The sequence below is a fragment of the Zosterops lateralis genome (assembly GCF_965231275.1).
Source record: "Zosterops lateralis genome assembly, chromosome: 6".
NCBI classification, from domain to species: Eukaryota; Metazoa; Chordata; class Aves; order Passeriformes; family Zosteropidae; genus Zosterops; species Zosterops lateralis.
Window position 1 is genome coordinate 33,556,854 of NC_139761.1, and position 27,786 is coordinate 33,584,639.

At 39.8% G+C, this 27,786-nt stretch overlaps 1 protein-coding gene across 2 annotated transcripts in view; it reads left to right on the forward strand.

Moving 5' to 3' along the window:
• The window catches only part of RAD51B (RAD51 paralog B), a 341,877-nt gene that overhangs the window by 178,476 nt on the left and 135,615 nt on the right, over positions 1-27,786 (forward strand). Inside the window, exons 9-10 of one of the 2 annotated variants that reach the window (XM_083863789.1) lie at positions 9,220-9,338; positions 13,421-13,512. In XM_083863789.1, coding sequence (XP_083719915.1) covers positions 9,220-9,338; positions 13,421-13,474 — 173 coding nt within the window. In that variant the 3' untranslated portion in view covers positions 13,475-13,512. Of the gene's footprint in view, positions 1-9,219; positions 9,339-13,420; positions 13,513-27,786 lie in introns of those variants that run through there. The other variant, XM_083863788.1, reaches the window with a different exon arrangement.

The following is a 27,786-nucleotide window of genomic DNA, read 5'->3' on the forward strand; positions in this document are numbered from 1 at the left end:
AAATAGCCCTTTTCTTTAGGGCTTTGAGGCTGCATTCTCCATGGCCATCTGTTCCCTTTCACCCTTTTGGACAATGTTGCTATTTGAAACGAACCACTCTTTGCTCTCTCCCTTTCCCTTTGCCCTCCCCCTGCCCCGCCAAATCTGGGGAAAAAAAATTGTTTCTGGCCATGACTGGCCTCCGGAGGATTCAATCGTTTTGTAGTCCAAGGATTGGAAGTGGTATTTTGCAATTTTTTATTTTTCACTGACTTTAAAAAATGTAATACATCTCAGGAGAGAAGAGTCACTGCAGTCAAAAGATCATTTTGGATTTATGCATTAGTCTCCACAGAGCACTTTTGTGTCTTGTCACTGCCTGATGCAGACTACTGTGAAAATTTGGCACATCTTGGAATATTTTGCATTATAGCAGGAACAGAAGGAACCTCCTATAGTTAAGGCTGTGTAACTGTTTCCCTTCTAACCCTCTGTCTTCAGTCAGAAAAGCTTATCAGGATGAAATTTTCCAGTCTTGGTTGTTGTCCAAAATTGAATTTATTTGCTTAATTCAGATAAAGTAAGTCATTCCTTTTTGAGAATGAGATGAAAAAAAAAAAAGCATATACCTCCCTCCTCTGCTTCAGGATGGTCGACTGTGCTGTGAAGAGAGGGACTGACTAGCTGGGAAAGTCCTGGAAAATCTGTGTCAGTTAGAGAGTGAAGCCAGGCCCCTGTAATCGTCAGTCATTTTAACATCCTGCATGTTTCATACTGCCTCTGTGTGTGTGTGCCTAAGTACGTAAATATATATGTATTTTCAGCTTTGGAGATGATTCAGTTCCCAACAGTGAGCCCTGTGGTGTCTGCATGTACTAAAATGTTTTGTCATGTATCTTATAGTGAGAGGGAACACATTTTCTGTACATGGGTGTATTGGCTGTGCAATTAAAAAAAAAGTGAAAGTGCCCAATTAATTTATGTTCAGAAGCTACTCTAAGGTGTGTTTTGAAGGTGTGCTGAGTACTGAGATGCATTTGCTAGGTCTGTATGTAGGGTTTGCTGGGCCAGCCCAAAATATACTTTGTCAGAGAAGGGGTTGCATCCTTCATCTTGTGTCACAAACCACTCTGTGCTGAGAAATATATACAGCCACAGAAACCTGTATTGGCAAGCGCAGACTTGTGGTTGAATACCAGTTAAGAAATGCCACAGTCAACCATGATGATTCTTATTGTGAGAAATAATTGAGTCCATTGTTTCGTGTTTGAAAGGCAGAGTTGAAATTGCCCATAGCGGTTTTTTACATTTAATTATTTTCTAACTTTTATGTTCTTAGTCATACAACCAAAACATTCTTCCAGTTCAGCTTTTGTGATTGATAGTACTAAGCATTTGACCAAATCTGAACTCCAGATGTGAACAGCTGTAATTTGCAAACAGTCATCTCTAGCCCCCAAATGTTTGGCTGACCTCTGTTTCCATGTTGCAGGTTGAAGGAGGATTGCTTCCTTCTGGAATTTCAGTTTTGATAACTCTGGCTCATGATCTAAGCCTTACAGCTCTAAGATTGTTGTTTTTATTTACACCTAGAGGGAATTCTTGCAACTGTAATGTATGGGACCACTCTTAAGAATGCTGAAGGCTAAATTTTCAAAGAAATTATGATGGTCGTCATGCAAAGTAAAGCAGTTTGCTCAGTTTGAACTGCAATCTCAACCTGAAGTACTGTTTAACATTGATTTTTAAACATAGGCCCTGTGGTTATCAGCCCCACTATGGAGTTTTAATTATTGCGTGTTTCAACCCTCTGTATGAAGAAGTTATCACTCATTAAATTTGAAAATTATTTGGAAAGATACTACTGAAAGTAAAAGATACTACTGAAATACTCTCATGCTCACGAGTGAAAAGGACATTTAACTTAATTCACTAGTTCAAAGCCATGTTACTAGGCTGGGATCAGAAATTGTTATTAATTTTGACATCTTATGCTGAGTATATTGAGAAAATCCACCCCAGTGTAGGCTGACTGTCAGCACTAGTGTTAATTGAGCAAACTCAGGTGCTGGCAGTGACCCAACTGTAGCAGCACAATGCTCTTTGTGGCTTCTTAGCAGAATATATTTACCAAGGAAGATGTTAGTGCTAGTGAAAATTAGCTTGCATACCCCTACTGTCCTTTTCTGTCTGCCATGTAGGCACACACCATCAGCCCACTCCTCAGGAGATGGGCAGCCATGTCAGAAACACCTGGGGTAAGTTACTACTAATTGGTGCTTTTATTGACAACTTTCCTGGAGAACTCATTGTGCAACAGAAACTGGACTCTCTCTCCCTCCTACCCCCATTGCCCTTCCGAACGGTGACTCTGAATTTAAGGTTCATTTACAGACTGGATTGCTGCTGCTTTCGCCTGCACTGTGACAGTTTCCTGCATATGAGAGCTAAATTGCCATGACACTGTTTTTTTTACTAAAACATATTTTATGGGGAAAAAAATGGAGACTGTGGGAATAATCTGCCTCTCAGACTGCAGCATCGTGACACAACCATATTGCTGTGAACTGCATTCTGAAACTCACTGCAGTTTCAGAGCTGTATCTCACTCTCCTCCCCCCAGCTGTATTAGCTTTTGTTCTGTCTTTCTGGGATTCAGCCATTTAGGCCCCCAGGCTTCAGGCTGTTATGTTGGAGGGGTGAGTGTGACAGCGGGCTTAGTCTGGAAAGTTCGGAAGTGGCAACTCCAGATGATGGATAAACATTAGCAGAGACTGATGAAGTTTAGCAGCTGAGATAAACCATCCTGGGAAAATCAGATATGGTAATGCCATGGCTGTGTAGGTCAGAGGGCTGAGGCTTGCAGTGCGCGAGGCTTCAGTTGCTCTGACAGTGGGATTCTAAATCTCATTTCTTTATTCAAGCCTTAAGGGACGTACATACATGTAATTCTAGCATTCTGCCCCCTCCCTCCTACATACTTTCTGATTAATACCATGATCTGTTTGATTCCCTAAAGGAACTTAAGCAAAAAATTACAGCAATAACTTGTAGCATGATTGGTGAGGTGATAATTAAAAGCATTTTCTGGATCACAGGGCCCTAGCATTGCCAGATGCCTTGATTGGGCAAGCTTTGTTTTTCAACCTATGCATCCTTTATATGCGCAGGCAGGCAAAATTCCAGATCTGGTTGTTTTTTTTTTTTCCCTTAGCTCAGTGGTTTGTGATTTTATTTTCTAGTCTTGGAGAGACAGGAAGAAGTGACTGCAAAGGAGAGGTTCAAAAGAAGAATCTGCTCGAAGTTTTAATGGCAAGCAATGTGGGAAAGAACTCTGAATACTGAGAGAGTGGTGTAAATTAGTATAATTTTAGAAAAGGAGGGAATTTCTCAGAAGACCACTGTGAGGAGAAGGAGGTTTAGCTGAGGGGTAAAAAATTTATCCTCAGTTACAGAAAGGAATTGACTAAAATGCTTTCTTTTACTTCTTCTTCACCATCCCTCCCACCAAATCACTGCTTGTTCTGTCATTCACAGAAGCACTGCAGCAATGATAGAGAGCTGGAAACTCAGCACTTTGTGATGTGGTGTCAGGCGACAGAGGCAGAACATTTTCACCAGTGAAAAGAAATATCTGTTCCCAAGGCTCTCAACTCCACGATTCCCTGATTTGGGCCCTGTTTCAGGTGCTGTAAACAACCAGCTGTCTTCCCACCTCCACAGTTCTCCTGAGACTTGATTGTTTTGGTCATGGCTGGTAGATTGTCTGACAAGAAATCAGACCAGCTGGATTTTTTCATTTCATAATGTCAATTCCTTTTTTAGGTCATCAGGCAAGAGTCTCAGTACTAGCATATGTGTGTTTCTCTTTCTCAACTCAGAAGAGAATTGTCATGAACTCACCAATGAGTTCAATGAGGGAAAGACATCTTCTGGTGTAAAACATACTGGTAACAGTAGGCATGCTGGTGTGGGATTAAAAGTCAATCAGTATCTCTCCAGTTCCCTGGTGAACCCTTCCTAAATTTTGAGCTCTATAAAGGTCCCTGGTGATTTTTGGGGGGTTAGAATAATGGTTGACATTACTTATTTGAAAAGGTTTCTAATGTTTCATGGAGAATACTCAAAGTCCTTATTTATACACAGTTTTTCTGGGCTGTCATATATTTTGGTGTATTTTCTCTCATCCCTTAGCGAAGATTCTTTGTAAGTGGGGAATAATCATCAGCAGCTAAGAGACTTGTAATCTGCAATTCTCATGAAAAGAAGATCTTTTTGTTCTCTATTTGTCTAGTGGTTTGCATCTTGAAGATGAGAGCTCTAGGAGTTGTTGCAATGGAAATAATGAATGACTGGGAAAAAATACAGCAAAAAGGACCTTAATTTTGATCTAATATCAGATTAACCATGTAAAAACCACCTAGAGTATGTACACATAAAGACATAAATATGATAAAGAAAAAAGTGTGAGAACTCACCTGTTTGGGGCACATGAGATAAATAAACTCTGTTGTCCTAAAATGAGAAGTGAGCTCATTCCCTTTCTATTGCATTCACTGCTGACTCCAACAGAACTTTGCACCTGGAGTCTATTTTTGGTCTCTTGATGATGACAACTGAATCAAACAGCGTGTTTAGTGTAGTCTCAAGTCGGCACATAACACGTTTGGGTTTGGTTTTTTTTAAGTGGGGATTAGTAGGGATTTGTGTTTAATTGCTTTGTTTGCTAAGTATATTTTGATGACTGTGCTATGAAAAAAAGGAAGACTAAATTGCATGTTATTGATTACTGAACAATTCCAACTTCCAGGTAAAATATTTCTACTTAATAAAAATTTGAAGTAATAGGGAATAATCTGGGGGGTGGGGAGGGGTGTAGTTCGTGAAGATTTAGAACTAGGAGGTTTTTTGAAGTTAAACTGCCAGATGCTCTCTCATAATAAAAGGAAGAGCATTTTTAAAAGTTAGAATTTTCACATAGCTAGTTTTGTGGCCAAGCTTTATTTCTTACCAAAGCAACTGTTTTTCCCGCCATATGTCCTAAATAATAAAAGACTGTATGAAGTCAATAGTGTGCTTCGAGACATACCTTAGCTGAGCAGTGCAGGGAGTGAGATGATCACCGCTGTAGGCTGAGAGAACCAGAATCACTTTTTGACTTAGGAAAAAGCTGTGGAGAAAGGCTGAAAATGGCAGAAGCCAGCAGTGGGAGTTTGAAGAGCGCTGTGGTTTGTTACTTCACAGATGAGTTTGTCCTGTGGGTTGTTTTTTATTGTGTGATGGGTTTTTCCACCACTGCGTATTTTTATACTTGTACTTTCTGAGTAGGTGGCAATGGAAAAATAGATTAGGGGTTGAAGGGGATTTTTTTCTTCTTTTTCTTCTGGTGTCATTGTTAGAGATCTGCACCAAAAATACAGACTAAATGCAATGCAGGTGAAAAGTAGTGGTCTTTGAGCTCTGCCAGTGAACCGGAAAGCTACACTGCCTGAATGAGAGGCAAAGTACTTCCATTCTTATTGCATGGTGTGCTGTTTTTGTTGAGCTCAGTAGTTTAATTCTTTATAAAAATTTTCTTAGTACTTTCAGAGGGTTTTTTCCCTTCTTTTTGATAGGCCAGGCTTTTATCAAGATGGTTTGATGTTAAGTTTTGAAAGATTTGGGGACTTGTTGCTCCACTGTTTTGCTATTTCACTGTCATTTAGTTCATCAATCCATTTTTAAAATTTGATGAGAAAATATTTTCAAATTACCAGTTGATAGAGATTGCAAAGGGCCCAGTGTTGGGGATGAAGCTGCCCAAAGGCAATGATATGCCCATCTGGGAAGGAAAAAATCAATATGTGAGAATATGGACAAGGTGGAACTAATTATTCTGTGCAGTTATACCAACAAAGAACATGTTGGGTTTTTTAAATCAAGAGTATAGTTGCATTCTGCCACCAAGGACTTCTTGTGTTAAAAAAAAAAATGTTTTAAGAAGTTTGTTTCATTTGATTTAAGATACTGGTCTAGTTATCCACATTTTCCTGGAAGAAGAAACAAATGAAACTGAAGTGTCTTCATGATTATATCACCTTCCAACATACTTGCAACAACTGGGACTTGTTTACATGAGGATTTAGTCTCTAAAATGTACCACCTTATATGTGAGGACAAGAAATTCTTTGAGACCAGGTCTGTAATTGCAATGCTCTTGTTGGACATAATAGAATAATTCCAGAAGCCGTATTGAGCTGAATAGCTTTAATCCTGCTGTTCTCTCCAGTGAAAAAATGGAAGGTGAAATAAAACCACTTTCCCTATCCTGCCTATATGTGTCATTCCTCTCAATGACAGGGAAGTTACTTATAGAAAGTTTGTTTTTATTGCATTGATAGGGAGAAACAAAATTAATCTACTTCTCATGGATAAGTGGGGCCAAGTGTTGTGGTCAAGTTCTACTGACAGCTCCTGCTTGGGCATTGGAGCTGAGTGCAAGCCTCTTCTGCTTGGAAGCAGCACTGCAGGCCTAAGCTGAAGTCACCCTTTCTTCTTTGTTTTGCCTCTGGTTGTGGAGAGGCATTTACTTTGCATTTGACTCAGACCACAAGCAGCTTTGTTTTCACTTGTGACAGCTGTTCAGTGAGAGGGAAGCAGCCAGTTCCTCCTCTGTGTTTGCAGTCCAGAACAGATATGGTGTCTGCTGGTGTCTCTGTCAGTGCTCTGAAAAGTTCAGTTTCACAGCAGACAGTGGAACAGGCACCTCATACAGTCCTTGGTCTGTCTGCTTTGAAGATTAGTTTCATGCTTGTTTTTGGGGTTTTTTTGTGTGTGTGTGAGGAAGGAGGGAGTGTTTACAGGAATTGAAATCACCCATTTTACTGGAGGTGGACCTGATACTGAAAGCAAGGAGTTGTTCAGACATCTTCTTCCAGCCTTCTAACATTCACCTTCACTTCCCCATGCTAGGATCCCATCTCTGTGCTTCTGGACACACACTCCCTTACTGCATACATATACTGAGATGTCACCATTCTCTTATCTGTATGTCAGCTCTATTTTCTTATTTTCCCTAATTCCTGCACTCCTTGTATAACCTGTGTCCTGAACAGAAACTGTGATGCCAGCAGTGACTGGAATAAGAATTGGCTTTAAGTGCCCTGGAGAGACTGGAACTGCTGCCCATCAGCTGACTGCACATTGCAGGTGCTGTGGAAGCATCTACCTCACAGCATGGGTAAGCACTCCATACCACTCTGCAGTGTTTCAGGTTGCAGAGTTTGGGGACCTCTGAGCAGAGACCAAAGTCTTATAAGCCTTTTTTCTTCTTGGGCCAATGTTGGTGTGACACTCTCATCTCTAAGTATGGAAATATTGTGGTTTGGAAGGACAAGGTAATACATGCTGGCAAAAAAAAAAAAAAAAAAAAAAAAAAATCACTCTCTCTGAACAGTGTTATTTATCCACTTCCTTTGTCCAGTTCATTAATGTCTAAGTAGTGGTTGAAACAACAGAAAAGATAAGTCCAAGGTTTTTTCAAGGACATGTTTCAACATAAATCTGTTTTCTTAACATATCCTCTTTCCTTCCTCTGAGACATTTACTATCTTTTTGTGTTTAGAGCAAAAAGGAATGCAGCATATGTTGTCACTGCCCTTGAACTTCTTTGCAAATCTGGCACTGCTTCCTCCTGTTTGCTTCACTTCTTGTTTTACCTCTCTATCTGCCTAATGCGTCAGTTCACAGGAGGATCCCTTATAAAATGGAAACCTTTCCAGTGAGGCATTCCCTTCCACCTTCCACCAGCAAAAAGTCTTTGCTGTAAATTTGCTCCAGGTTTACTACTTTGCACCAAAGTCATAAATTTTAATAATTCACAGAAGAGGATTTGCCCTCTTCAGATAGGGGCTGACACAGTATGGTACAGTGTGTTTTCTCCTGTATAAGAAAATAAAATAAATTATGGCAATTAGCTTGTTCTGCCACAAACCTTACACATTTCTGTTCACTTTGGGACAGGTTTTAGGCCTGAAGGAATGCAGAATTACGAATTGCTATGGAGTGATATCTGCATAGTGTAATAGCGGTGGGTTCCAGACATTTAACCACTTAAATGCCTGGCTCAGGGTTGCAACAGCAAGATGTTACTGCTTCTATTACCTAATAGCAGACCTATGATTTGAGGGAAGTTTGGGTGTGAATTTTGTGGCTGTTTTATGCCAACACTAGCTACTTCTGGAAGATCTGGTCCCTCTGTAGTGAGGGGCCCAAGAGCAGGGGTGTGTGAATTGTTTCTTGGTGGTGTGGAATGGCAGTTCCCAGCTTTAAACAGGGGTACAGTTACATCAGCTGTGAGGGGATCACCTCCACACCCACCAGAACTCACATTTAGTGGCCTCACTTGAATTCTGTAATTCTTACCCATTTCTAACAGGGTAGGGAAAGAAGGACTATGTTGACTGCAGCTTATTCCACATGAAAGGTTTGCAAAACTTTAAATCTGTTTCAGTGTCTTATATTCTTCATTACCCTGCTTGTACAGTAGTAGCATTTTACTTCTGTGGTGTTAGCACAAACCCAAAAATTTGTAGAACTTAATGAACTTAATTAAGTAACTTGCTTTGAGTTATTTTAAGGGAATGGAACACAGACCTCCCAGCACCCTGTTTTAACACTTGAGTGTGTTCACTCCTCCAGCTGGAAAATGAAATCCAAAACATAGAGGAAGATAAATTATTCTTGTTAACACATCCACCTTCCCAAAAGAGATGGGCTAGATTAATTAACAGAATAGCATTCCTAATATTGAAGGTAACACATTCTGCTCCTTTAGATTCCCTTTTTGTTGTTATACACTGTGACTCTGTTGGTCTGCTTCTCTCTCCTCTGTGCCCAGAGAAAGCTGCTTTGCATGGGGATAGAGTAGCTAAAGAGGAATAGGCAAGTTTCCCACAGACATTGTGCACCCCTAGATATTTAGAAAATATACTGGTCTCTCCAAGTAGGTAGGTAATACTTTGCAACATCTCTTTAATTCTTGGCACTTTTCATTGATATCAGAGGGTGAGATGGAGAGCTCACACTGCAGTTGTATAAATAAATCAGAAAGGTAGGCAACTAATGCAGCCGTGCCATCTCTGAAGTGCTATTTGTGATTACCCAGCTTAGGGAATAATCTGAGATGTCTGATGAAGTTTCAATGCTGAACCCTTTTCTGTGCCATGGTCCTGATGCAGTTTCTATCATATTTATCTTCAGGATCTTCTGTGAGTGGGAAGAGGGATTCTGGTTGTGTGACAGCAGCCCTTGGCAACACGTGGAGTCACAGTGTCAACACCAGGCTCATACTACAGTACCATGACTTGCCAACAAGACAGGTGAGAATTTAACAACAGAGAATTTAAATAAAGCTACACCCACAGTGCTTGATCATATGGGCTGTGTCCTTCAGCCTCTCTGGTTGTGTTATGTATGTTGAGAACTTGGTACTCAAGAGCCCAATTATTTATTTGGTATGGGAGTCAGTCAGTCTTTAATTTTTAAGAGATGACCAGCACACCAGTGCCTCTGTGTGTTAGGATGGGCTTTTCTGAGTCACAGTTGGTATAGGTGTACAAGTTTCTCGAGCCTTTCATGCATTCTACATTGTGGAGATGAAAGGTAATCCTTAAAGTGCTTTCCTGCACGGGAATTTTAGGACAGGAGTAGAAACCTAGTCTTTTCACTGCCATGGTTGTTTTGCCATCATGCTGTCCACTCTTCGTGCCCAATTTCAGCTGTGCCTGCTAGGACAGGGAGCATTCTGTTTTCTGGGACTGCTGTTTGTGAGTAGAAGCTTGCTGCCTGCACCAGCAAGCTTAACTTTGAGCAGTAAGTATGATAGCAATTTACCAGAAGTATGCCTGCAAGTAGGAGAATAGTTATCCTTTTCACTGAGAGACATTATGCTTTTACGTGAAATATAGTAGCATCTTTTACTGCAATCTTCACCTCTTAATTTAAAAAACTGTGAAAAACTGGGAGATGAGACATTTGGGGTATGATTGAGGGAATGACTTTTTTTTTTGTTTTTAGAAACATCATAATGCATGATTTCATCTGTCCCTTGGGATATCTGTGGTTATAATCTCTTTTGGCTTTGTCTGTTCTGTTTTTGCATTGATGTAACTCTTTCCAAAGGCTGTGACCCTCAGTCTTAATGTTATTGATTTTCTGCCAGTTAAAGGAGAGAGCTGCCAGAAAAATTGCTCCGTGGTATTTGTACCATCTTACTCCTATACCATTACTACCCATGTGCGTTCAAATTGGTTCTCCTGGGTTTACTGTCACAACACAGAGTTTCTCACTTTCAGATTGCAGTCTTTAGAGCCAGAAGAGAGGAAGCTGTCTGGTTTTATTAGAAAATTATTTATTAGAAGTAAAATTATAATGATAGCACTCTGGTTTCTTCAAGTATTGGGCACTTTGAAGCAGCAGTAGTCCTCTGGATTTTGAAGTAGAAGGTTAAGTATGTCAAATGCAGATAGAAAAGGCATCTTCTGCACTCACTTCTAAAGGCTATGCATAGAAATGTACTCTTACTGCTGCTGGTCTTAGAAATTTTCTTATGCTTCTTATTCTGGTCTGTAATGAGTTCTCCTTTTCTACAAAAATACTAAATTCTGCAAAATATAAAGCTGTTCATAAGTTTCCTGGATCACTTCAGAGTTACATGAGAAGTGGAGTTGGCAAAGGGTAAAGGGCAGAAACTGGGCTCTGTGCTGCTTCATGATGCACAAAGTCAGCTAAAACAGATTAAAAAAATTCCTCTGGTAGTGGAAAAAGGGAAAAGAAAAAAAACATGTCGTTTTTCCTGGTTTTGTTTGAGAAGGAATAGATCGCAAATGTATGAAAAGTTGTGTTCAAGCCTTTGAAATTACGGTCTGCTTAGCAGAGTTTTCCTCTCTTCCTGACTGGATTTATCAGGTGCACCACCTTGCTTACAAGTGAAGCTATGTGCTCATTCTGTTTTAATTAAGCAAAGGAACTAAAGCTGCAGCGAAGAAAAACAACCTTAAAGTAAATGTTAGTATATATTATTAAAACCAAAGTAATTTGAAGCAGAAATATGATAAATAGTGATGCACCTGCAAAGTCCATGACTGAAATGGGATATGTCCATGATGTCTTGTAGGTGTTTTCCTGTTGCTGATATCGATGCCCTTTCTTTCAGATAAATTCTTGTTTCTTAAACGCATAGAAATCTTTCAGCTAGACATGCACCTTCCAGTTAGAGGAAGTCATCTAGAGTTACGTTACCTGTTGCAGCACTGTATTAATCAAATTACTATCATTTTACACACATACACTCCTTTATAATTGCTTTATACCCACTTTCAGAAATGAACTATGAATAAAGGTGCCTCAGTTCTTGAGGTGCCATTTCAGTCATCATAAAATGGTTCTGCCAAGAGGTATTAGATATCAGTGCTTTGAAAGGCAGCACTTTTTAAGGAAGCTTACGTGAAGATTCAAAAAAAAACCCACAAAACCAATCAAACAAAAATAAATAATAACCAAAAACCCGTGATTATCTGTAGTCTTGGTTTTAATGTGAAATTTTGCCCGAGGAAATTACTCAAAGCACATGGTTGATCCAGAGATTTGGGTGAAAAGTCGTTTCAAAGCCAAGTTTTTCCTGCTTTTCAATATTTGTAACCTTACAGAATCAATACTGTATAAGGAATAAGCTGTGTTACCATAGAATGATAGAAACTTCATATGGTTGGTAATTGCCCATCTCTCTAATTTGTCGAGTCTCTCTGCAGGGCCTCCGTACCTTTGACAGAGTCAACAGCTCCTGACAATTTAGTGCCATTGGCAGACTCTACTTAGTATCTCTTCAAATCCTGTGTCTCAGTCATTAATCAAGACGTTGGAGAGCACAGGGCTAAGGTTGGAGCCCTGCAGAACCCCTCTAGTGACAGTCCCCACTCTGATGTCATTCCATTTACTACAACTCTGTGTGCCTGACCTCTGACTGTGTTGTCTTCCAAGTGTTTTCCAGTACTTCCCAGAATAATCTTTTCCATGATTTTATCAGTTACTGAATTGAGACTGACAGGCCTGTAGTTTCTTAGGTCCTCCTTCTTGGCCTTCTTGAAAATCAGGATAATGTCTGCTAGCTTCCTGTCAGGTGGCACCTCTCAGGGTTCCCAAGAGTGCTCAAAATCATTGAGAGAGGCTTTGTGATGACATCAGCTGGTTCCTCAGATGAGTCCCATCAGGCCCCATAGATTTGTAGGGATCCAGGTGAAGCAACGGATCCCACACAATTTCAGGGTCAACTGGCAATTGATCATTCTCACTGTCAGGGCTAGAACCCCTGTGGCCCATCATCCATGTTGAAGATGGAGGCAAAGAATGTGTTTAAACGCCTTTGCCTTGTTCATGTCCCCGTTTGTGAGGTTGATAGTCCTCATCCTGTAATGTTATTTCTACACTGCCTTTTGCCATTAATGTATTTGAAAAAAACTCTTCTGTATCGTCCCCCACAATTCTAGCCTGCTTTATCTCTAATTGAGCTTTGACCGCACAAATTTTCCCCCTACCATGGCCAACATTGTTTCTGTATTCTTCCCATGTCACCTGACTTTGCTTCCACCAGACATACACCTCCCTTTTCCTTTCAGAGTGGATACAGTTTTTCCAAAAGGTAGAATTCATTCTTTAGTCAATCACTTGATCCCCAGAATATTCTCTTACTGGATCTACTTTCACTATTTCTTTCCCTGGAGGAGCTGGAGCGTGGTGACTGGAGCAGTCTGACAGACTCATCATTAAATCTGACTTCCAAAGTAGTAGAGCCAGCATAGTAATCCTTGCTGCAGAATCACACCCATCAAGAGAAAAAGCACCTCTTGAGAAACACTGGGTCAAGGATGATAGTCTTCAAAGCACAGAGTGATAATGTGATTGTTCAGGAAGATTCAAGCAAGCAGTTTTCCAGAGCTATAGTATCTCCCAGACAGCCCACTGGACTAGTAGATTCTTGTTCTTAATCACGTAGTATTTGTTTCTTGGAAAACTCATTAATGTAGTCCCTGTTCCTGAAACCTTGGGGAATGCCAGGGCAGCAGGTGGCAGAGCAAGTATGTAACAAACCTTAGAAAACTGAACATAGAATTCCTACAGAGTTGAGATTTTTTTATATACTAAGCAAAAAATGTATTTTGTTTGTCCAGGAGATATTTTCCAGCCAACTATCCCTTTTTCCACCCCACCCTTCCTATGTCTGGTGAACATTAATAAGGCAGCAGCCAGTTCAGCAAAGTAATGAAATTTCTGGGATGTCCTGCCTGCCTGAAAATCAGTTGGTTTTGCTTTATTGCTAGGATAGGAACAGTTTCTGAACAAACAGATGAACTTTGCTCTTTTGCTTCCTTCTAGAAGCCAGGGTTCTGGTTTTTGTTTCCTCCAGGACAGAAGCAACACCACTGGGGGAGGGCCAAAAGAGATTTCCAGTCGCATTTAAATTCATTATGTCACCAAAACCCACAAGCACGGACAACAGCAGGAGTCTTTTAGCTACTGAGGTGGGACTGAGCTGTACAATTTCAACAGCAGCACAGTGGCATGAAAACATGGGAGAACATGGGAAAAGTTAATTGTTTCACACAAATACCTTCATGAAGGGAATTGTCTTTGGACACTAATACTTCATTCTCCCTAAGTAGTTAACCATGGCATTTATTTTCCTGAAATGCATACATAAACATGCAGACTCTCTGAGTTTGGGCCAAAACCAACAGGGCTGCACTAAAAACTGTCAGAATGCTCAGGTACCCCTATGTGTATAATTATGCTTCTTTCTTCAGCTGGAGTCAGCTGGCTTTATGGTTACTGTTTTTCATGTGTTCTCAGCTGTCTTTGATAGGGTTAAATGCATTGCCATGCTATATTTAACATTTTGTTCTTGTCCATTGGAGGCAGAGTGCTGGATTAAATGAGACACTGCCCAGATCTGATATGGCAACTTATATGGGGCTGGTTTATTTTATAATTTTCAAGGAATTTGTGAGGCTTGTAGTATTGTGTTAATCTCTGTAACATGTTTTGAAATTCTTGGAGGAAAAATGCATATAAAAGTGTTATTTTATACAAAGTCAGTGTTTTCCTGTGGTATTTTCAAGAAAGAGCATTTAGAATCACAGAATCATACAAGTTGGAACCTTTAAAATCATGGAGTGCAACTATTAACCCAGCACTGCCAAGTCCATCACTAAACCATGTCTCCAAGTGTGACATCGACATGTCTTTTAAATACATCCAGGCATGGAAACTCCCTCACTTCCCTGAGCAGCCTGCCCCAATGCTTGATGACCCTTTCTGTGAAGGCATTTTTCCTAATTCCTAATCTAAACCTCCCTTGGCACAATTGAGGCCATTTCCTCTTGTTCTGCCACATGTTATCTGGGAGAAGAGACCAACCTCTATGCACCTACAACCTCCTTTCAGGGAGTTGTAGAGACCAATGAGGTCTGCTCTGAATTTTCTTTTCTCCAGGCTGAACAAGTCCAGCTCCCTCAGACACTCCTCATGAGACTTGTGACCCTTCACCAGCCTTGTTGCCCTTTTCTGGACAAGCTCCAGCCCCTCAATGTCCTTCTTGTATGGAGGAGTCCAGAACAGGATGCAGGATTTGCGGTGTGGCCTCACCAGTGCCAAGTACAGGGAGACAATCTTTCCTAGTCCTGCTGGCTACAGGGACTGCAGGAACTGCAGGGACTGTTCCTGATGCAGGCCAGGATGCCAATGGTCTTCTTGGCCACCTGGACTTCTGGATCATGTTCAGCTAATTGTTGACCAGCATCCCCAGCCACTCTTCCCCTAGGCTGTAGCATTGCTTGGGATTGTTGTGCAGAATGCAAGTGCAGAATCCAGCACTTCACCTTACAGAATGCCATATAACTAATGGCCCACTGATCCAGCCTGTCTAGATCCCTCTGCAAAGCATTCCTACTCTCCAGTAGATCAATGCTCCTGCCCAGCTTACTGTCACCTGCAAATTACCTGGTGGTGCACTTGATCCTCTTGTCCAGAGAATCGATGAAGACGTGAAATAGGTCTGGCCCTGATACTGAACCCTGGGGAGCACCACTGGTGGCTGGTCACCAACTGGACGTAGCATCATTCACCACCCCTCTCTGGGCCCAGCCACTCGGTGTTTCACCTAACAACCAGTGTACCCATCTGCACCATGAGAAGCCAATTTCTCCATGAGAATGCTGTGGGAAACAGTGTCAAAAACTCTACTAAAGTCTAGGTAGATGCCATCTGCCTCCTTCATCCACTAAGCGGGTGACTTTGTTGTCGAAGGAGATGAGGATGGTTAAGCAGGGCCTGCCTTTCACAAGCCCATGCTGTGTGAGCCTGGTCCCCTGGTTGTCCTGGGTGCTGTGTGATGGCACTCAGGATGGTCTGCTCCACGACCTTCCCCAGCACCAAGGTCAGGATGGCAGGCCTGTAGCTCCCCAGATCCTCCCCTGGCCCTTGCAGATGGTGCCACATTTGCCAGGTTCCCATCACTTGGGACCTCCCCAGGTGACCAGGGCTGCAGGTAAGTGATGGGCAGTGGCTCAGTGAGCTCTTCTGAAGCTGCCTCAGTCCCCTCGGGTGGATCCCACCTGGCCCCGCAGACCTGTGTGTGTCCAGGTGGCAAAGCAGGTCACTGGGCATTTCCCCTTGGGTTATGGGGGCTTCATTCTGCCCATCCACGTCTTCCAGATCAGGGGTCTGAGTATCTGGAGAACAACTGGTTTTAGGATTGAGATATGGGCTGAAGCTTTCAAGCTGTGCAAAGTGAGGTGTTGGGTAGAAATTTTCCTGGTAAAATGGTAAAGTCTGCAGGTAAAGTGTTTCAAATGCATAAGTATATGGTGACTCATTCTCAATAAAACAAAACAGGACAAAACGCCCTTATCTCCTTCAGACTAATGCCAGACATAACTTTTATTGTGTCCTTGGTTACAGACCAGCTGTTTCATCTTGCTCTGCTTACTATCATATGAATAAGCCCTGGATAAGCATTCCAAAATTACAATGGTGAAGTAACCCTGGTACTTGCTGGGTGGGGGAAGGGCTGGAAGAGAGCAAAGGGGAGTGAGGATGATATTTTACATTTACGAGATTTTTCAATTATTTACCTTGCATTTTTTATCATATTAGTAAAGCATTTCTTTTTAAAAGTACAGCTATTTTGCTGTAACTTCACCAGGAGATGGCTATTGGAAGTGTTATAAAGTGTGTATCTGTTCTGAGCCATCTTCTTATATAATATGCTTATCATATGGGAAAGGCAAAAACCAGAGAGATATTTTTATAATCTTTTTAGGATAAAGGTGATGGTGTGGAGCCATGCAAGGAAAAAATAATAGGAAATCTTACAGGAAAGTAGATTTTTTTCAGGTGAGATTAATTTATTACAATCCTCCATTATGTTTCTTTTGAAAAAAACAGCCATGAAAAGGCTGCAGAAGCACATTTTCAAATTCTACAAACCCTTCCATTTAAAGATTTTTTTTTTCCTAGGATGCACAGTTTACTTCAGAGACTTTTGCCTCACCTCAGCTATCGATTGAATATTTTTAATCAGGACACAATGTTGTTATGGCCTCAAATTTCCATGCGTTTTTGTAAACCACATTCTTAAAAATACATAAAAATGCTTATGGGGTTTTTTTCTGATTAAAACACTGTTGACTGGTAAGCCTTATGACAGAAGTCTTTTGCTTATCCATAGATCATATACAAGCATAAGCAGCAATATAATCTGGAATAGCATGAGAGCAGTATGAAACTGGACACAAGGCACAACTGTAGCATAAACAGATGTTATTAACATAGTATGATACTGTCTTAATCCAGCAAAATGCCAAATGAAAGGATGCCAGAAAAATAGCAACAGTTCATTAACAAATGTTTGGAGCTCAAACATCACCAGGTGACCTTACTTGCCTGACTTGAGTGTTTGCTCATGTCTCATTTTGCAGCAAGCCTCCTCCTTCTTAATAAACTTTTGAGGGGTGGTCATACAATATAGCCATCACCAGAGCCCTGTCTACATTAAATGGGTCTGGAATTATGGCCCTCTCCTCTTAACAGGACACTTTTAGAGAGAAATGTTTCCATCATTCTTGAACAAGAATTCATAAAACACTAATCAGTTTGTTATCTAGAAATCTAAATAGAAATGGAAAGGCTCTAGGTCAAATAGAAAAGGCCAGAAGAAACCTCAAAATAGTTCATCTTGTTCTCTTCTCTGTAATTCTTTAATAATTACTGCAAGTTTTCTTACTGAGGATTATTCTAGTGTCAGATAGACAAAATGTAGGAGCTGCTGTACAAGCTTCAAACTCATTCACCTGTAGTTCAAAGGATCCTAAACAGAGAAGCAGAGATCTCTGAGGCAGAGAGGCAAAGTCAGTCATTAAATTACACTGAGTCTTCCTGCTGAGCTGGGGGCAGAGGTGGGTTCTTTCTGGTAGGTATCTTTGACTGACAGACCATCCCACTCTCAGAAGAGGCTGCTCCTTGGTTGCTGCTAACCTACACCAGTTACAAGTTAACCATCTCCTATTATGTTATATTTTCAAATTACTATGCAAAAGCATTTGCAGACTGATCTCTGCAGTGCCCTTGCCTGGTGCTCATAACCAAGGAAACTGAATCATATGATAATTGTGCACTTTCATGTTAATCACATAAAATTTTTCAGCAATTTGGGCTATGCCTCCTGTTCTTTATTGGGAACCACTTAAAGGTCAGGATGGGAGGGTAAGATTATTAATGGGAGAGAGAAAGAACCAACTAGGATTTTTAGGCTCTGGTCTGAATTGTCTGAAGAATGTTCTGTTTCTAAGCATAAGTCCCTTTGCACAGAGGGACTGAATGCAAACTCCCATCCTGTTTATATGAAATCACTTTTCTGATTTTGATCTGACTTCTTTGTGAGTTTTTCCCTCAAAACAGAGAGGAATTAACCTAGGACCTAGAGCAGACTCTCTCATCAATAACTGAAATGTCATCACTCCTAAAGAGTGGCAAGGACCAAAGTTGTTTATCCTTGGAATGACATGGCAAATCTCCTTGCTTCCTGTCTTCTACCAGATTCTCCTTTTTTTTTTTTTTTTTTTTTTTTTCTTTTTAAATTTGAAAACAGAGAGAAGCAATGCCTAGCTCAACTTTAAGTGTTAATTATTCAGAAAAGTTCTGCCGAGTCTGTCTTGGAATATAGTATACTTAAAAACATTCTTAATAGTGAAAAAATCAGAAAATCATTGTAAGTGAATTGGACAGCCTCAAGTAATGAAAATATAGTGGAATATAAGATTGCTAATAGAAATCATTTGCAAAATAATCTTGGGCATTACAAATGAGTTTCTGTTTTACTTAAGGAGCAGAGAAGTTCAAAGTGAAGCTAATATTGGAATGGTTTGGTTTCTCACAGGAAGATTAATTCACTGTAGTATAACCATGAAAAGGGTGTGGGCTACTCTAGAATAGATCAGGCAAGGTGTTTTCAAATGAAAAGTGTTTGTACCCTTGTGGAAAGGCACTGAGGCGTCTCTGGAATACTGTATATGGCCTGGAAATGATTGTTCAAACTTCTTTCTGCTTTCTTCTCTATCGACTTGCTTCCCAGCCAAGGTCTGTTCTAGACAGAATATATTTATTGACATAGTAACAACTCTGAGCTGTCACTGGTAAAAAAAGTAGACCTCAGGTAAAGTTTTAAAACCAAACAAACTTTGACATATTGACTTCAGTGAGCAAAATGCATGGCATCCTGTGTGAAAAGGTAGGGATCAGACCTGATTCTCATGTTCAGGCATTACAACTTTTATGATCTCTAAACATACTAAGGGAGAATCTTGTCAGGAGTTTGTATATCTAGGATATTGTCCTCTGAACTTGAATTTTGGCTTGTTTTATGAATCTAAAGTCATTGAACTGTTCAAGATTGACAACACAGGAGAATGGCAGGCAGTGAGTGATTTTTAAAAATCTACTGTAGAGAGAACAATGTGGGGTTTTTCAGTTCAGTTTTATCAGTATATCTGCCCTGGATAGGATCAATTCATTTAGTGGAGTTTGCTCTACGTAGACTTGTTAATCTTTGAACTCTCTAATTGCCTTGCCTTTAGCTGTGATGTAAAGACAGGCTGAAATAGAACAAAGCCTTCTTAACTGGAGGAACTGGATGCAGACTACTGACCCCTCTTTAAGGAATAAAACTCATTTTGGCGTACCACTGCCTGAGATGGACTGCACTTTAAAATACAGGGGATTTTGATAATCTCCAGTGTTGTAGACTTAATGGGAGCTGTCTGGTCAACTTTAGCATATCTACCCATCATAATGCATCAAAACCATATAATTTTCAGAATATTACCTTCCCTTGGACTGATTGTTGTAACTGTTGGAAAAATACCATGGGGTTTTGGGACATCTATTCAATCAGGAATGGAAAGGATGTGTGCAGGAGGTGGTAGTGTATTCTACCCACATGGTATTAACACTGGAATATACTTGGGACTAAAAGGTAGAAGGCATTATAAATAGCTACCTGAGTCATCCTGCTTCCAACTCTTACAGGTACTTGGATTAGGGATAGATATGTCCTTTGGCTTCATACTAACAGAAAGCCATAAATTCCTCAGTCCATATTGTAGTTTAGTGTTTCTGACAGACTTGTGATTGATGGACAGCTTCAACTTTTCAAATACTGGTAAGAAGGACTGTAAAGTACAGCTCAGTTAATGAATTCCTTCTTCCTTGAGTATTCATATTGGAGGAACACCAACTTGGGAATGACTAATGAGGTCACTTGTCAATAAATCCTTGTCTCATCAAAAAAGTGATGAACTGAGGTTGCAGAGTGATGTGTGAGTCACTACTGAAGTTCTTCACTGGAAAGAGTTCATTAGACTTATCTTGGGTTTTCACATTTGCTTAACAATGATGGTTCATGGTCTCTCTTTATCAGTTATTTCCTACATGTGAGTCCGGAATCTCTGGCAGAAGTTCTTGCACTAGTCCTGAGGGAACAATCAGTCTGATTTTTTTCTGCCATTTGTCTGTGCAGATATCTTCTGCAGTTCAGGGTGTTTACATACTGCACAACATTGAAGTGGAAATTACAGACTTCAGGACACTTGAGCTGGCCTTGTGCAGCAGAGCTGACAGTGGTCGAGAAGATTTGGTGTCTGAGCCAGTAAAACCTTATCATGTCTGAGCCAGCACTGACATTTTTTTCAGCACATTGATGGTTCTGGTCCAAGTGATATGTTTGTTCTTCACTGTACGTCACTGAAGTTGTTTCTTTTAGCATCAGTCTTTATTTATTTATCTAACAATAATATAAAACTCTGTATCCACAGTCTTCTCAAACTACAGAAAAAAAAAATCACCTAATCCTCTCTTAAGTTGTGTTGCTATTTACAGCTGGATGTAGTACATTTCATATCAAAAACAAGAGGAAACTACTTTCTTCTCCTTTTTTCATAAGTTTTTGTCTTGCTTCTTGCTTGTGATCTTATAATGGCCATCTTGTTTGAAATAACTGAGCAAGCTGGAAAGAGAAAATAAAAGTGTAAATAAGCACAAAACTATCAAAGAGTTTCTTACTAATCTTGCTAAGGTAATACCAGATATACTTAATTGGCATTAAATATATAAAAGAAAGGTAAACAACATGTAGACATGTGAGATGTACTAAGGGTTTCCATTTGGGTGCCACTGCAGGAAGGAAGAGGTTGAGATTATTTTTTTTCTTACAGTTTTGCATTTTCTTTGTAATGGCTACATTTTTGTCCTTTGAGCATAACTAAACTACTTTATTCAGCCACAACACCATCCTCAGATCCCTTTTCTTGGCACTGTTTTATTGTGGTAAGCAGGACACTCTTGCTGGCTGGCTGCTTTCATGCTTAGTAAAAGCTACAAGCATCTTCTCCTGAGTTACCCTTCACATTGGACAATTATCAGGGCTTTGAGCCTCAAAAGTATTATAGCATAGGATATCATCTTGGACAAGTTCTTGTGAAGTTTCCTGGCCTATAGAGGCCTTTCCACTGGGAAAATTAGGAGACACTTGTGTCCTGGAGTAACTTTATGATGCTTGTATCCCTAATTGTCTGTTCTGTTTATGGTGGATATTAAGTTCTACACCTTTAAGACTGGTACTGAGAGAGAAGGTGAGGAGAAGCAGCACAGAGTTTGTTTGCAGAAACTGCACTTACTCCTCCACATTCCTCATACAGGCAATGTTGTCTGCAGCGTGGACAGTGAGAAAGAGCTCTCCTTTGCTTTTTAGTTAGTTTTTTAGCTAACTGAGGCAGAGAAGTTCCCTGGACTAGTTAGTTTTTCTTTTTCTTAGAACTGTTTAAACCTGCTGTAGACTAAGACCCCAGAAAAACACCAAGAGCTCACACCTGTAGCCCACCAGGTGCCGGGATGCTGCATTCCTGCGCCAGAGGGACTGATAAAAGACTGAGCAAGCCAAGCTATCCTCCCACGAAAGGACTTTCTGAATTTTCCATCTCTTCAAAACTACAAGAAGTTTTATTGTTTTGTGCTTGTGAATACTTTGCTTGCTAAATAAACAGGGTTTTCCACTTTTCTCCAAAGAAATCTTTTCTCAAACCAGTTAAGAGAGAAACCACTTAAATTTGCTTTCTAGAAAGACCCCATTCAGAAGTTTCCTCCCAAAATTTTCCCTAAACCAAGACAGCTCAGAAACAGAAAAGGTAACAAAATCCATTTTACAAACTAGGGAATAAGGCATGTGGGAGGGAGACAGAAAATGCTTCTGGGGAAAAGAATTTCGTAGGATCTGGTGTTTCATGAGCTGAAGGGAGCTGACTATGCTGCATACCCTCCTGTATTCACCCTAGGGAACTTTCACCAGAAGTCTGACTTCATCGAAGTAAACTGGAGTCAGCCTGTTTTTGTGCAGTTCCCTGGCCATGCTGCTGCAGTTCAGACACCATTTGAATACACATGTGGGATTTCATTTTCTTTTCCAATTCAAACTTGCTATTTGCCTGGGTAGTGCAGTTCTCTGCCACTGAAGTTATTGTTAAGTTATGTACATTAGGCAAGAAAAGGCCCTCTGGGTATAAGGTCTCAGGAATGTGCTGGCAGTCTGGGAAAGGACAGCTAAGGAAAAGCAACATTTTGTTAGATTTGGCTTATTGCATTCAGGACAGTTACTGCTCTGGAGCACATCAGGACAATTCACCTTGAAAAGTTTTGGGGTTTTGTCTATGTTTGTCTTTGATACTCATTTGAGGTTTTGATGATTTTCTTCCACTGAAGTTATGTTTACTCAGTCCAAGGTTACTCAGAACTCCTCATTGTAGTGCCTGATGCTAAAACCATGCCTAAATGGCACTACATATTTCATGCTGACCTCTCTCACTTGAAATCCAATGTTTGGCACACCACAAAAACTGAAACAATGTGCAGACTGGTCATCTGTTGCTAGCAACTGCCTGGATGGGCTCAGCCAAAACACATGCCTTTGTTTTGGTTTTATGGGAGAGGGAGAATTGACCCCACTGAAAACAGATAGCAGAGCTGTTGCTTGTTGATCCTTCTGGATTTTAGCCTCTGGGTACAGGAAAGTAAGGTAATTCTGGATCTGTGCCTACGTGGCCGAAAATTAATATAGTAAAGTCGCTGCAGATGTCTAATGTCCATATGCGATTTTCACGTAGTTGCTCAAAAAGCAGTGGCAAAGTTAGGACGAATACTCATTAATCCTGATTCCCAGTTCCTGACATTGTGCACTATGAGTAAATGTTCTATACATATATTGCTTTTTATAAGGAACACCTGAAGCCAGCCAGGTATAGCAGGCTTGAGATTTGCAGTGTCCTATTTCCTGGACTTGTCCTCTCTGTTTCTCCTCTATTCTTAAGAGATACTTGGTTTTCATTTCTATCTCCTTCTTTTGTTTGTTTTCCTTCCATTTCTTTCCTTTGCAAGTATTGAATGTCTCCTGTGGGAGCAAGCCCAGCCACATGTGCATGCAATGATGGTTTATTTTTATTGGAGTCATTGCCTGTGACTGTTATTCATTACTATAGGAAGAACTGCACTAACAAACTGCTCTGAGAGCTTTTTTTTTCTGTTGTAAAAAGTTCTGTTTTGTCCACAGTCATTGAGAGTATCCAGTGCCATCATTAAGACATTGAGAGTTCAGAGCTCAGACACTAGTGCTGCCTCCTGAATGTCCTGTTGTGTCAGGTGTTGCAAAGCAGAATCTCAGCACCTCAGCTTCTTTGCATGGTGTATCTTTAGATCAGCTTCTCAACCATCTCTCCACCTCTCTCCCACCTAAGCAACTCAATTCCCTTCTGCTTGGGGAAGAATTTGTGGTTGCAAAAAGTGCAAGCACAGTCACTGGCTACTAGTATGTACTCAGGATAACAGAGTGTACAGCCAGAACATAACCAAGCCAGGTCTGCCGGAGATAAAATGCTGATTCAGAAAAGACATGTAAAAAGTACTATAAAATGCTTCTATCTCACTTGTACTTCTAGCCTTCACACTGGATAAGTAATCCTCACTGGTTTTTCAAGTTGTCACATAAATATGTGTTACCATGGGCAAAACCATGATGACCCAGAATACCTGGTACTTCTTTAAAATGAATAGTTAGCATAAATAATAAAACTATTGATAGCTGAATTAGGAACATGTGCTTAACATAAATGTAAGCTAGAACTTAGGTTTGTAAGCAGCCTAAACAATTTCACATAAGAAATGCAGAGGTGTAGAATTAATTTTTATTAATTAACCACTTCTGAGAGTGGAGCACAGAGAGGAAAGTGAAGTGGTCTGCCTAGGCTTTCACAAAATAATATATGATCATATCCTAGAAGTTACTGCTAGGATGAAACAAAAAGACAAGAAGTGATTTACCTGAAATTTTGCTGTTCTTACATAGCTTTACAATTTCTAGAGATTTGTTTTAAATATTTCAAAAGCTCTGCTTCACACTAGCACTAGCACTGACTCTTATAATCAAAGGTAACCTGTTGGAATTTGGCTAAGAAAGTTTGATCTCTTTGATACTAATTTACACTTGTTAACATAAGTGTCATGCTCTTATTTCAGGACAGAGATTTTTTTAATTCTTTCGCCCATACTGAATCCATTTCATGTTTTCCCTTGAGCTTTTGAAGACTTTCTCTTCATTAATTTTCTTACTCAAATCAGCACCCATTGTTGCTGTTTTCCCTGTAAAAATGTCTTAAGTGCATCTGCATTTCTCCCTCCGTCACTTTTTCTTAAGATGATAAGTAGGGAATTCTTGGCTTTGCACTTTTAGCAATGCTTTTAATATATGAAATTTGTATGCATTGCACTAAAAGAAAATAAACAGATGTGCTGCTGCATTTTAAGGGATTGAGACGACAGCAGGATGGTCAGTTGCCTTTTGTTTCCATTCACTCTGCTGTTTTTTCCAGATGTGTGTTAATGGACATTTTTAGGATGTACAGAAACTCTGCTTGCCTACTTTTCTGCACTAATTGGTTTGGATTTATGGAATGCCTCTCATAAACTGTCTCTAGCTGCCATTGTTGCTTTTCCATAAAGTACTAGAAAGGAAACTTGTTTCTAAACAGTTTCCTCTGGGTGGGATTTTCTTGTGGGGAAAGAGGGGATACAATCCATTTAAACTGCTCTATAAAGAATTTTATTGAGTTGTGGCCCATTAACCTGGCCTTGATGAAAGCTTTTTCAAACAGCTGGACTTCAGAGAACCACATCTCTCAGGTGCTGTGTATGGCACAAATTAAATTATAGTTTCCTAAAAAAAAAATTTAACCCAAATGATGACTGGTTTTGGTTGGGGTTTTGTTGTTGTTGTTGTTGTTTTTTTGGTTTTTTTTTTGTTGTTTTTTTTTTTGTTTTTTTTTTTTGTGTGTGTGTGTGTGTATGTTATTTGTTGGTGTTTTTTTCATTTATGAAAGCAGTAGGGACTCCACATCTACTCCCATTACTGGAGCAGGCTTGTAGCCCCGCTTCTCATAGTTCCCTTTCTAGTGCTCAGGACATCTTAAGCATGTCCTGTTTCAATCTGTTTTGTTTTGTTTTGTTTTGTTTTGTTTTTAACAGGGAGAATACATATGTGGGGTCTAGATGTTTAGGAAGACTGAAGAATGACTGCATATATCTCTTTTTCCTCAGCCTCTCTGGTTTACCTCCTTATTCCCAATAATTGCACAGCCTGCCCAGCCTGTAGCCTTTCTTACTGATGGGTGTACAGGTGTAGACAGTATAGCTGGAGTGGCTGAGCTTTCTTCTACTTGAAAGGGGAAAATTTGTGCATAGAGAGCTTTTGCTTGCAGTGGGGTTTGGAGGAAGATACAGAGCGGGGATAATTGTTTCCGTAAGAAAACACAAGGTCCTGATAAAGTCAAACTCTATAGTAATTTGCTTATGAATGCAATAGGATTTAATAATGTTATTCAGATTTTGGTACTGATATCAGCTATAAAATCTTTAGGACTGTATTTAATTTCTGAGCTTCAATTTACCCAAGTGCATAATGGGGTTATTTTTTCCCCACCCTTCTGACACCTTTTCAAAATCTATAGGTTAAGTACCATATGAGTGCAAAACGTTGTTATCTAAAGAATCATTTGCCATCAGAGATAAGTTTATTGTTTATAGGTATGTCTCGCGAGCTTAGTAAGTGATTGCAGGGGACCTAAACTTCACAGTGGGATTGAAGCCTCAGAGAGCTCCAAGGTCCAACAAGCATTGGTGTTTGGTCAGACTTGGCAGGAAACACAACCCTTTTTTCTCTTATGCTGTAAAAAGCCATCCCATTGCTCTAAAGGATGCTTCAATGTTAAGAGGGAGTGGGGAACAACTCTGTGAAGCCTTAATGCCACTACAGTGTTGGTGCCTTTTAGGGAACTCTTGGTTCTCTCTTTGGGTACCTTTCCAGTGGGCTGGAGGCAGTTTGAGCTGTGGGACTGAGAAACAGAGCTGGCCCTGGGAACTGGGTTGCAGCTCCTGCTCAAAAGTAAACTATCTGCAGAATAAGGACTGCTGCTTTCATTTCTAGAATATATCAGATTCTGGCACACTGGCCCTAAGAAGAAGCAGAAGGGAGGGCAGAAAAAACAGTTATGAAGTCTGCTGGGATATCTGATGCAAAATCAACTTTGTTGTTTTCCTTACTGGCTTTTTCCTGGGCTCTATTGCAGCTGAAAAAACAACCCTTCTGATCTACAATAAGAAGGGAAATTCTGGCGTGAAGATTGTCCACCCGGTCAATTTGGCACAATTGTGGGAAAGATTTGTTTAGCTTAGCATTGATTTTATTAGAACATGAGTCTAATCAAACCTTGAGAGATAGTACTCTTCGTGTTGAGTGACCCTGTCAATGGTGTAGGCTTCCTTCTCAATTCTCATGCGCTTTCAAGTGAATGTGGTGTTACTGAAGAGTTCTCCTGAAATTCACCAGCTGTTAGCAACACAAATTAGCAAAATATCCCAGCAAGCCAGCATTGTTTCAGTGAGGGCCACAAGCATAATGAGAGCGATACTCCTTTCACAGGTCTCTGAATTCCAAAACATTTATTGACTCTAAATGTAGGTTTGCTTTTTATTCAGTCTCTAGTGTACATATATGCATTTTGTATGTATAATACACAAGAATAATATGATTCTAGGAGAAAAGGTAGTGTAAGAAAAAGCTCAACATAGAATAAAATAAGAGGAGAATCCGTTCATTGGTAAGAGACTGACATACTTTAAAGGAGGCTTTAGTTTTATTTATTAGTTTTATTTACGTTCCTCAGTCATTGCTAAAAACCAATTTCTTGTAATAGTTTCCATTAAAAAAAAGAGACAAAAGTGGTTGTCTTTCCAATCTAAATAGAAATTATGTATTAAATGTTAATACAGCAGATTATCTCAAGTATTTCATTGAAATATCTTAGTCCATTAGTTTTGTTAAAATAATTAGTTTTCCATTATAAAATCATAATTTTTCAATCATGTGAAAGCTTATAGTTCAGTCAAAATCATCTTATTATTTCACTGTTTGGTAGTTTATCATCCTGGCATTTTGATAGCTAATTTGATATAAGACTCTGTCCCCTTCATCATCTTTACTTTTTTTTGGCAGGACATTAGCTTGATTTCTGGTTGTCAGAATCCTTCAGAAAGTTCATGCAATACATTTTCCAATTCATCACTTTCCTCACTATTGACAGGAGGTGTTGTCTCAATAATTACTATTTTCTGCTGGGCTTCTGTAATCAATTCTGTGATTCATCTCTTCCATAAAGTTTATAAACAATAAAATGTATTAATAATAATGCTTTCCCTAACTAAAACAAACGTTAATGTACAATATTTCTGCTGCCATCATCAATTCTCTCCAAGCCTTTTGTTCATCAACTGCTCTGTTTGTCTCACATTTATCTTCCTTCATCTAATCTAATGGCATCTATCCAATTTCTATTCACTTTTCATCAAGGTGATGTATTTCCTCTTACATAGTACCTTTGTGTTCTTAGTGTGGCTCATGGCAGAAATGATTTTTCAGTCATTTAATATTTATTCTACATTGATGTCAAATAATAAATATTTATTACAAACCCCTTGACAGGGAAATGTGATGCTAGAAACAAAAGAAAGGAAACTCAGATTTGACTGTTTTATAGAGGTTAGACTTGAAATTGCTTTCATTTTTACTTCCCTCATCTATCTCTATCCTTTGCACTTTACAGAGACAGCAGCATAAGAATAGCT